Raw genomic sequence first — 12,304 nt, forward strand, 5'->3', positions numbered from 1 at the left:
AGTTATGGCCAGCACTTCACAATTTCCATGCTTAGTTCACTCAGTAACCTACAACATATGATGCATTCATCTCAACTACTTGAAGACTGCCACTTTCCATTGCTTAAATTTGAAAAACGACCTTTCACTGCTACTCTGCTTTCCATCTCTAAGCTGTCACTGCTCTTTTGTCACCTCTGCCATGATGTTCATTTTGTTTTTAATGTCTCTAATTCTTTGATCATTAAATATAATTTAATTTGTCGGAGCGTAATTAAGATTAGGTCCTTCATTTTTTTAAAATTAGAAGATAGTGATGAAAAATTCATCTTTCTGCAATGATATCCATCTCCTGTGTAACTCTGAGGATATGCACCAGAAGATATTTAAGTTCTGAAAAATAGTTTCCTTTTTTGGGTGTGAAGTTCAATTTGATATAATCTGAGTGGAGAAACTTTTAATCTTGGATAGCCAGGTAGGTCAGTTATTATCCAAAGGACTTCAGTAGCCTTTTTTGTCCTATTAAATCACTGAAGTAATGCTGGGTACAAAGAGTGCCCTTATGTCTATTTGTGTTTATCCTTCAAATGATCTATTTTATTACAGATGCATATTCAGGGCTTTTGCTGTTTTAAGTCCTCAGCATGTGCCATAAGACTCCCTCTTTCTCTTAATCCAATGCTGGATAAGGAAAAAAGGTGGGACTATCAATTCTATGAACTCTGGATATCTCCTGATATCCAGAGTTCATAGAATTGATAGTCCCACCTTTTTTCCTTATTGGAACATGTTGGCCCTATACTTTCTATATTTCCTTCTTGACTGCATTCCACTGTTCTGAGACAGATTTACCTGAAGATAAATCTGCTCCCAGTCCACACTGGCTGTATCATCTCTGATCTTAAAAAAAATCATCCTTTCCTCAGTGGAGAACTTTGATTTCAGACCTATCATTGTCCTTTTCCAATACAATTGTGAATCTAACACAGTTATAGTTATAATTGCTGTCCACAAAATGTTCCCCCACTTAATTTTAGGTAATGAGTGTTTTAAATATGAGTCCAGGACTGTCCCCTTTCTTGTAGGATATTTTACTTACTGGTTAAAAAGTTGTTCTGGAAGCATTTTAAGAATTCCATTCCCTTTAAACATGTCAGACTATGATTACCCCATTTAATATAAGGGAAGTTGAAATCTCCTACTTTCACTACATTATTACTTTTACACTTCTTTGAAATTCGCTTATGTATCAGTTCTCCCTTTCTCTCAGACTGTTTGGGGTACAATAGTACAGCAACGTAAATGCTCCTCTTTAGCTTTTAAATTCTACCCATATGGCTTCATTTAAGGAGATTTGTAAGGTGTCATCCCTCTTTACTGCTGTAAAGTCAAAATCCTGGTCAAAATCATGATACCTCCTCCCCTGTCTTCCTGAATACTCTGTATTTGGGAATATTGAGCTACCAGTCTTGTTCTCTCTTTCTCTCCCCCCCCCCCCCAAAACCATGTCTCAGTGATAGCAATGACACACATACCTGTGTTTTAATTTGTGCCCTCCACTCATCTGCCTATTTTGTCAGACTCCTAGCTCTAAACTAAATGCCATTCAACCATACCAAGCTTTCTTGTACCTCAACTGACCAATAATGTTGATACCTTTCTGACTTGCTGTCACTTTCAATTTTGGCTTTTCTCTGTTGAACATTCTATATTCCACCCCTCCTCACAAGTTAGTTTAAATCTTCCCCAGAAACACTAGCAAAACTCCCTGCAAGGATACCATAAGGTAGAGTAGCAGAGTTAGGCTATTCCAACAATCGAGTCTGCTCTGCCATTCGATCATGGCTGTTATGTTTCTCATTCTTCTGCCTTCTCCCTGTAACCCTTACCAACCAAGAACCTATCTATCTGTGACTTAAAAGACAATCAGTGACTTGGCCTCTGCAACCATCTATTGCCATGAGCTGCACAGCTTAGTTGCTCTTTGGTTGAAGAAATTCCTTCTCAATTGAATTCTAAAGCATCTTGCCCTAACTCTGAGGCTGTGCCCTTAGGTCCTATTCTCTCCTACCAGTGGAAATGTCTCCACGTCCACTGTATTCGGGATTCTCAGTATTCTGTAAGTTTCAAACAGATCTCCCCTCTCAACTACGGACCCAGGGGCCTCAACCACATCTTATGTGACAAACCCTTGATCCCTGCATTCATTCTTGAAAACCTTCTCTGAATTCCCACCAACCCCTGCACATCCTTCCCTAGATATGGAGTCCAAAACTGCTCACAATATTCCAAATGCAGTCTGACCAAAGCCATATCCATCCTTGGCACTATATCTCTGCTCTTGTATTCTAGCCTCCTTGAAATGAATACTAATAATGCATTTGCCTTCCTAACTGCCAGCTGAATCTCCGTGTGAGACTTAACAGAATCCTGAACTAGGACTCCCAAGTCTGTTTGTGATTCAGATTTCCAAAGTATTTCCCCGTTTAGAAAATAGTATATGTCTGTATTCTTTTGACCAAACTGTCTAACCTCACACTTTCCCACATTGTATTCCATCTGCCACTTTGCCCACTCTCGCAGCCTGTCCAAGCCCTTCTGTGATGTCCCCACTCCTTGAGCATTACCTGACCCTTCATTCTTTCTGTCATCTGCAAACATAGCAACGACGCCCTCAGTTCCTTCATCCAGATCATTAATGTATAATGTGAATAGTTGTGGTCCTAAAAGTAATCCCTGTGAACCTTCACTAGTCACTGGCTACCATCCTGAAAAAGACCCCATTATCCCTACTGTCTGCCTTCTGCCTGTACCTGTATTTATGCCAGTATCTAATCCCCAACACCTTGTATCCTTATTTAGCAGCCTCCTATGGCACTTTGTCCAAATCCAAACAGATCACATCCACAGATCTCCTTTGTCTAATTTGCTCGTCACCTCCTCAGAGAATTCTAACAGATTTGTCAGGCATGACTTTCCCTTGATGATGCCTTGCTGATCCTGCCCTATTTTACCATGCACTTCCAAGTACGCCACAATGTCATCCTTAAAAATGGACTCTTAAAATCCTCCCAAGTTGGGCTAACTGGCCTGTTGTTTCCTGACGCCTATATCCTGCCCTTAAACAGCAGTGTTATATTAGCCAGTTTCTAGTCCTCTGGCACCCTCCTGATTCCACTGATTCCTGAAAGATGGTCACCAAAGCCTGTACAGTCTCCTCAGCTACTTCCTTCAGAACTCTGGGTTGTAGTCGTTCTGGTCTTGGTGATTTATCCAACTTAAGACCCTTAAGCTTCCCCAACACCTACTGCTTACTGATGCCCACTACACTCACCTCTGCGCCAACTCTCGTGAAGTTCTGGTCTGTTGCTAGTGTTTTTCATTGTTAAAACTGTTGCAAAATACCTACACCCATTATGGTTCAGGTGAAACCCATCTACCTTGTACAGGTTGTACTGCTCCAAAAATGGTCCCAATGTCCCAGAAATCTAAAGCCCTTCCTCTCTGCATTAACTCTCCAGCCATGCATTCATCTGGACTAATTGCCTGTTCCTATACTCACTCACACATGGCACTGGAAGCAGTCTAGAGGTCACTACCTTTGGGTCCTGTTCTTTAATGTACTTCCTAGTTCCTTAAATTCTGCTTTCAGGAGCTAATCCCTTTTCCTACCTGTGTTGCTGGTCCCAATATGTAGCATGATCTTTATCTGTCTGTCCTCCCCACTTCAGAATGCACTTCAGCCATTTAGTGCCCTTGTCCCCTGATCCTGCCACCAGGGAGAAAAATGGAATATTGCCTCCATGGTGCGAGGGTCAGGCATATCATTGAGTGGCTGCAGGGCATTCTGAAAGATACGGCAAAGACTTTTGTGGAGCAAATATGTAAATGGAAGCTGATATCAGCGCCAAGTCCAGCACCAACGGTTGTCACAACTTCAAATTGTTGCCTGAGATTGAAACTGTAGCTAGGAAACAAAACAGTACGAGGTATGGATCAAGTGCAGTGGTTCAGTTTTCACTATTTTATTCGTTCATAATATGTGTGTGACGCTGGCAAGGCCAGCATTTGTTACTAAATCCTGCTTGCTGTTCTGAGTGTGGCTGTTAACTGCCACAGTGAAATTATGAAGGGGGTTCCTAGATATTGAAATTGAGTGAAAACAGTGTGGTATGATTCAAAGTCAAGAAGGTATGTGGCTTGGAGTGGACCTTCCAGGTGGCAGTGTACCCATGCATCTGCTGCTTTTTCTTGGTCGTAGAGTTCACATGTTTTCAGATTCGAAAAGCACAGCAGATCAGACAGCATCCAAGGAACAGGATGGTTGACATTTCAGGCATAAACCCTTCATCAGGAATGTGAGGGGTAGGGCTTGGGAAGGAGTTTGAAATAGAAATAGAAGAGGGTGGGGATGGGGAAAGGTAGCTGGGAATGCGAAAGGTAGATGCAGGTGGGGAGTGATGGTGATGGGTCGGAGGGAAGGAAGATGGACAGGTGGAACAGTTCAAGAGGGCGGTGCCGAGTTGGAGGTTTGGATCTGGGGTGAAGTGGGGGGAGTGGAGATGAGAAAACTGGTGAAGTTGATCATGCTGTGTGGTTGGAGGGTCCCAAGGTGGAAGATGAGGCATTCATCCTCCAGGCATCAGGTGGCTTGGATTTGGAGGTGGAAGAAGTCCAGGACTTGCATGTCCTTGGCAGAGTGGGAGAGGGAGTTGAAGTGGTTGGCCACAGGGTGGTGGGGTTATTTGATGCGTGTGTTCCAGAGATATTCCCTGAAACGTTCTGCGAGTTGGCAACCTGTCCCCGCAATGTAGATGTTGTCCAAGAGGCTTGTTGAGTCACTACAGTGTATCTTGCAGATGATACACACCGCCATTCTGGGAGTGAATGTTTAAGGTAGTGAATGAATGCTGATTGACTGGACAGCTTTGATCTGGAAAGTGTTGAACTTCCAGACAGTTGGATTTCCACTTTGTCAGGCAAGTTTGGTTTAATTTAATTTAATTTATTGTAGTCACATCTATCTAAGTAGAATGAAAAGCTTTGTTTTGCAAGCAGCACAGGCAGACCATAGCAAACAAGGACATACAGATCATAGGGTACTTAGAATGAAGCATACAGGTTACAACTACACAGGAGGTGCGCAAAGCAAGGTCAGTATTAGCAAGAGCAAAATTATTTGAAGTTAGAGTCCATTCAGCAGTCTAATAATGACAGGGAAGAAGTTGCTTTTGAACTTGTTGGTGCATATTTGAGCTTCTGTGTCTTCTGCCTGATGGAAGAGAGCATTACCAGGATGGGAGGTATCTTCAATGTTAGCAGCCTTTCTGCTTAACAAGAAGTACAAATGGAGTCCATGGATGGGAGGTTGGCTTCTGAGATTGTGCGCAGACCAGTCCAGACCATCTTCTGTAGTTTCTTATAGTCCTGGGCAGAGCAGTTGCTGTACCATGTGGTTATGCACCCAAATGGTTTGCTTTCTGTGGTGCATCTGTAAAGGTTCGTGAGGATCCTTATGGACATGCCAATTTTCCCGAGCTGCCTGAGGAAGAAGAGCGTTGTTGTGCTTTCTTGACCACGTCATCTATGTGGGAAGTCCAGGGCAGGTGTCACTCCCAGGAACTTGACACACTGAACCCTCTCCACTTCTGCTCCGTTGATATAGATGGCGGCGTGTCCTCCTTTTTTCTTCCTGAACTCAACTTTAGTTTTGTCGATATTGAGAAAGAGGCTGTTGTCGTTGTACCACGACACCAAACCCTCTATCTCCTTTCAGTGTTCTGACTCATCATTGCTTGATATCGTCCTACCATGTTGATGTTGTCAGCAAATTTTGTAGATTGCATTCTTTTGGAATTTGGCTACACAATTGTAGGTATGCAGGGAGTGCAGTAGGGGGCTGAGAATACATCATTGCAAGGTGTAAGTGTTGAGGGTTATTGTAGGGGAAGTGCTATTGCCTATCTTCACTGATTGTTGTCTGTGGGTCAGGAAGCTGAGGATCCCAGTTGTTATCTAGATTTTCCAACTTTGTCCAACTTGAATGCTGCATGCCTGGCCTTCAGTGGGTAATGGGTTTTCTGATTGGGGAAAACTCAAATTGGCTCCTTTGGCATGCTGTCCTCCAGGCACTTGATCCTGAAGACCTTGATGGTGGTGATGTACTCGTCAATGTTGCTTGCTGAGTTCTTGAATATGGTCCAGTCCACCAATTCCAAGTAGTCCTGGTGCCTCAGACCAGCATTGTGCTACTTTCTGTGAAGGATTCTCCTGTTTCAGCTTCTGTTTTTAAGCTGAGAGGAAAAGCACAGGATCGTTATCTGACTTGACTCTTGTTGCTGGTGAACTGATTTGGGCAGACTGAGGTGAACTACTTGCTTCGGAATTCCTAAGTATAAACCAGCCGTGTCCAGTTTGTCCCATACAATCTCTCCCACCTGTATCTTAGTTTGCTTTAAATCTCATTTGTCTATTGCCTCTGTGCTTGTTTGACTAATTGATCTGCCAACATGTCAACTTTAAATTCCTGTTTCTTGTTTTTAAACCCCCTTGACTCTCCTTACCCTCTTCCACAGCTGCAACTCTGGGATCTCTGCACTCTTTCTGGCCTCTCGTGTCCATGATAATTTTGAGAGGAGGTTGTGGTGTAGCGGTAGCATCACTGAACTAGTAATCCAGAACTTCAGGCTAATATCCTGGTGATAAGGGTTTGAATTCCATCATTCCCAGCTGGTGAAATTTGAATTCAATGAAATTCTGAAATATAAAGCTAGTTTAATGGTTACTGTGTAACCACTACCGATTTCCATTAAAGTCCATCAGGTTCACTAATGTTCCTTAGGAAAGGAAATCTATCGTCCTTCCCTGGTCTGGCCTACACACATCTCCAGATACAAGACAAAGTGACATGTAACTGCTCTCCAGGCAATAAATGCTGGCTTAGCTAACAACATACATAGGCCGTAAATATTATTTTAAAAAACTGTTCCACCATTTGTGGTCTTACCTTCAAACTCAAGCTCCAAACTTCCCCACCTAAAACTCTTCCTTTCTTCATTACTACTTCAAAATCTGACTCCTTGACCAAGCTTTCACCCATCTGTCCACTATCTCTTCCTATGGCTTGGTGTCAGAAGTGTTTTTTATTGATATTGCTCTTGCAGCTTTATGTTCCAAGATTGTTAATGATAAATACACAATATAAAAATAAATTTCAATAGTGAGATAATGGTGAATATTGACAGCAAACTGTTTTATTCCCACAGAGCATGCAAAAGGAGTGGGAAGAGGATTGCAGGCAGTGTGTTGAGAAACAGGAGCAGATAATGTCTGCACAGCATCAAACCGAACTGAAAGAGTGGAGCAAGAAGGTGGAGAACCTACAGAAGGAACTTGAAGCAATCCATAATGAAATAGAGAAGCGTCAAGTTATGGAGAAAAGTAAGAGCAAATCATGCTGATAAGTTAGAAAAAAGGATGAGAGGAAGCTCAAGTGGGGCGTAAAAGCCAATTTAGACCGTTAGGCCTGTTTCTGTGTATCTCTTTATTTCATGTCATTTAAACCACAGAACCTAAACAAAAAATTAATTATTTTCCTTCTGGAATTTAACTTTCCTGCCATTTTATTAAAAATAAATTATTGCAGAACTATTTTGCAACTTGAGTTATATTGCAGCTAATTCTAAGATGACACTTTTTGAAAGATATGAAGGTCATTGAAAGTGTTCAAAGGAGATTTTGAAAATTCCAGCGATGAGGACATTTAAAAATTGTTGATCACTGGCTTGGCCTGCGTTTATTGCTTGTCCTAATTGCCCTTGAATTGGGGATAATGAGCTACTTTCTTAAGCAACTGCAGTCCTTAAGATGTAGGTACAACCTACAGCAGGAGGATTCAGCAATGATAATGTCATTGAATGTTGGCAAAAGATGATTAGAAGAAAGTGAGGACTGCAGATGCTGGAGATCAGAGCTGAAAAATGTGTTGCTGGAAAAGCGCAGCAGGTCAGGCAGCATCCAAGGAGCAGGAGAATCGACATTTCGGGCATAAGCCCTTCTTCAGGATTTTCCAGCTTTTCCAGCAACACATTTTTCAGCAGAAGATGATTAGATTCTCTTTTGTTTTAGATGGTAATTTCCTGGTACTTATGTGGTGAGACTGGTAATTTCGGTTTATGAGCCCAAGCCTGGGTGCTACCTACAGTGCAAGGTTGAAGAAAGGAGTTCTCCAGAGGACAAAATTTGAGACGATATTTGATAGAGGTTTATGATTAAGATCATATCGGTTTATATATGTTAGTCAAAAATGATGTTCCCGTTAGCTGATGTGCCAAGAACTAAATGATACAGACTTATCTTTTGATCAAGAAATGCATGGATGTGAGGAAAAAATTATTTTACAAAGTAAGTGGTGATGATCTAGAACTCATTATGAAAGTGATGGCAATCAATGATTTTCATGGTAAATTGGATGGGCACTTGAGAGCTAATCATGCAGAGCGATAATGGTAAATTGGGGGTATACTACAAAGTGGATTGCTTAACAGAGCGAGCACAAACTTGATTCAGCCTCCTTCTGTTCTGTATTAAATTTGGTTCTTAAATATTCCAGTGCAAAGAATTTTGCTGATTGACAAATGATAGAAACAAGCTCTTGACTGACAAGTTATCATAGCTTTTTCATTTAATAAGTGTTGATCACTGGTCATCACGGCAATCTTAAATTGTAATTTAGGATTCTTGTTGCTTCAAAGTTGCAGTAGGGGTTGATTAAATGCCCACAGGTATAAATAAAGGCTTGAGACCATTTTGAAAGAATCCAATTGTCCTGTTAGCTGAAAATGTATGCTTAATTATCTGCTCTAGTGGAAAAGTTTAAACCTTTCCTTGCCTTATTCTTAAGAGTGTCAAAATTCCCCACTGATGGTGAGTCTGTGATTTTTCATGATATATTTCATCTATTTCTGTATGTGTGAAGAGTGCATTGAATATTTGTCATTTAAAAGATAATTTTCAGATCCTTGTTTCTTTGTATTTGGATGGATAATTAACTAGCTTCAAGCAAATAGTTCAAGCTGGTATAGAAAATATGTAGAATTCAGTAAATCCAAAGAGTTTTTGGCTATATTGATTGGATCTTTGTTTTACTCATTTGTGGGACTTGGGTGTCACTGGTTGGCCAACATTTATTGACTGACCCTACTTTGCCCTTGAGAAGATGGTGGTAAGCTGCCTTCTTGAACCACTACAGTTTACATACTGTAGGTTGACCCACAATGTTATTAAGGAGGGACTTCCTGGCCTTTGACCCTGAGACAACGATGGAATGGTGGTATGTTTTCAAGTCAGGATGGTGAGTGGTTTGGAGGAAAACTTGTAGGTGTTGTTGTTCCTGTCTATCTGCTGCCCTTGTCCTTCTCGATGGAAGTGGTCATGGGTTTAGAAGGTGTGTCTCCTCAAATGTAATTATAATCTTTGTTAATTTGGAACTCATCCAGGTAATGATGTTACTTGAAAACAGAAACTTTCCATTTTTACACTTCCAAACAATGTTATCAAATATCCATTTTAAAAATGCAGTTAGATCATTTTATATGTCTTGTTATAATCTACCCTCGCAACATGCCAGCTTAGAACCCTGGACTATCCTTTACCAGTATGACTTAAATTTTCATTTTCCAAGTGCTTACGTAGCTGCAAAAATATTCAGAAAACAGTGCAGTGACATTTATGCAATCATGTTCTGTTAAAGATGAACATCAAAACTTGGAGAGTCTCCAATCCAGTTTGTCAAAGCTTCAGGATCAACTTGAAGTAGAATTTCAACAGAAACAGGAGCTGATGCAGGAATTTGATAAAAAAGAGAAGGACCATCATGAAGAGGTGAGTAAAATTTATTAGTGAGGTTAGAAATCTTGTTTATAATTCAAGGGCAAGTTTTGTAACACCACCTTTTCTATGTCTAATGTCTAATTCATTTTTGAGATTTCATCTGAAGATAATTCCTTGCTTAGTACACAGCACCTTATAATCATATCACATCTTTGGTGCAGTGCAACATCTAAAGGTATTTTTTGAAAGTTAACAAACATAATTTGATACTAAGCACTTAAGGAGATATTAGGAGAAGTAAATAAAAATTGAGTCAGAGGTTTTTTTTATCGAACATCTTTAATGAGAAGTGGTAAAAACATGCGAGAGAAAAGGGAGAGTATTGTTGAGTTGACATATTCAACAGAAGAAAGAATTTCATCAGGAATCCTTATGAAAAGCCTATGCCTGAAACATTGATTGTCCTGCTCCTCGGATGCTGCCTGACCTGCTGTGTTTTTCCAGCATTACACTACACTGTTTAAGCAGAGTGATGGAGTCAGTGACACTGGAATGGGATTTATGATGAGGAACGCAGGCAAGCAGATCAAGAGAAGCGATGCCAAGTAGAACTGAATGTTTTAATTGTACGAGTGTTTTGATGATGATTTTGCTGAAGTTTCCAAAGGGCAAATTGGAGTCGACTAGAGGTATCTCTGCAGGATTCTTGAGGGGTAACAGCATGGGAAGCATAAGCATTTGAAGTAATTTTTCTGGCTATGCCTGAATATGTGAAAATGTGAGGGCATTGCTACCCATTTTGAGATTTTAATCTTTAATCATGTTGCCTTTGGTATTCTTGCCTCACATGTCATGCACACCAACATTCTGCTTCCCTTTTCAAGTGGCTGTTGAATCTATGACCAAACAATTGGTCATAGAACTTAGTTGGTTAATTCATAATTCTGTTGCCATCCAAAGAATATAAAAAGACTAGAGGAAATGCTACATCTGCACAAAGTAAACAAACCAAGTGCTTTCTTTACTTTCAACCTGTCCCTACCTCACCAGCGTTAGTCTTGTGGCTATACCATGCCACGATGATTTTCTGTATTTTTTCTTAAAAACTATTAATCGCAGTGTCAAAACTAAGGGCTCTGTGATATTTGTAACTACACTGAAGCAGTTAAAGTATCCGGGCTATCTTGGAATGGTCTGTATCTGTCTAAATGTTTGATTTTGCAGATTTCCTCGGAGACTATTTGTTGAAATTGCGTGAAAGCATAGCCACCATCTTTTCTGGGAACTGCTGTTATTCTTTTTTTGTCTTCTCCTGTCATTGAGGAAACTCCAGTAGTCTGAAAAAGCAAATTTAAAACAACTATTTAATACTGTGTGAATCTGTAATGCTATGGAATCCCACCCTGCAGTATATAGAGAGTAAATTTCAGCATTAGTAACTTTGGAACTATTTGTTCTCTAAGTGGAACTGGAATAAGAGATAAGTCAATGATTCAGTCTGTTGGACAACATTGTACCACGTTTTTATTTGACAGATGGAGAAATTACAAAAGAGCTACGATGAATTAAAATTGCGTTCTGAGCAGGAGATTGTGCACCTCTGGTCTCAGCTTGAGAGGTCAAGGACCAGTCATGAAGAACTTATTGGTAAATCTTTTGTGTGATTTCTGTTTCAGTGAATGCTAAGACAAACACCTGAGTTTAAGCATGCCACAATGTAGTAGCATGTGTTTCAAATGCAATGGAAAATGAATGTTTGTTTGATAAAACACTGAATATGCTCTTGTGGTGTTCAAAGAAGTTATCTGTTTCAAATTTGTGAATTTGCTAACTCTGCAATATATGCAATAATAAATTAGAATTGGTGAGATTGTCCTCAACCAGAGGGGTAAGATATCATGATGTGTTTGTATCTTTTCATTCATTTTGAATGCCTCCAAGTTGAATAATCAATGTATCCTCCAGGTATTAGTGTGTACTCAATGTCTTGCTTAATATGGAGAGGGGAACGTGTCACATAAAGATCAAAAAAGGACATTAAAGTGCTTGGCAAGTTGCAGTTTTGCAATTTCACATTGTCTTGACTTTATTAGCTTCTTACTGTTGCGCTGCATCAAATTATATGAGTCGTCTTGAGATTGAGAAAAGACATTGCTTTTTGAGTGTTCAGTATTTTAGAGTTTGTTAATTATGGAAAGAGCAGATAAAACAAGTAGAGTTTCATGAATGTAACTTTTTTTGCATCGATGTTTTATATTGGAGAGTTTAAAAAATGGTTAAACTACAAAGGTAGGTTGCTTAAGTTTGGCTTGCATTTCTTGGAATATAGAAGCTTTATTGCTCATATAATTAAAGTGTTTAATTGAAGAATTTGCTGGTATAGAAAGAAAAACTATTTCTTGTTTAAATATTGCAATGAGGTAATAGCTTAAGTTATTTTATTATCTGTTTGATTGGCATGTGCCAATGTAGTAATCAACCTCACAAACCATTT

At 40.0% G+C, this 12,304-nt stretch overlaps 1 protein-coding gene across 4 annotated transcripts in view; it reads left to right on the forward strand.

The window, feature by feature from the left end:
* pcnt (pericentrin) overlaps positions 1-12,304 on the forward strand; it is a 310,379-nt gene that overhangs the window by 102,402 nt on the left and 195,673 nt on the right. For all 4 annotated transcript variants that reach the window (XM_072578710.1, XM_072578712.1, XM_072578709.1 and 1 more), the window contains 3 exons: positions 7,245-7,419; positions 9,731-9,861; positions 11,346-11,457. In XM_072578710.1, the coding sequence (XP_072434811.1) occupies positions 7,245-7,419; positions 9,731-9,861; positions 11,346-11,457 (418 nt within the window). The remainder of the gene's footprint in view (positions 1-7,244; positions 7,420-9,730; positions 9,862-11,345; positions 11,458-12,304) is intronic.

This window comes from Chiloscyllium punctatum, chromosome 10 (genome assembly GCF_047496795.1).
Source record: "Chiloscyllium punctatum isolate Juve2018m chromosome 10, sChiPun1.3, whole genome shotgun sequence".
NCBI classification, from domain to species: Eukaryota; Metazoa; Chordata; class Chondrichthyes; order Orectolobiformes; family Hemiscylliidae; genus Chiloscyllium; species Chiloscyllium punctatum.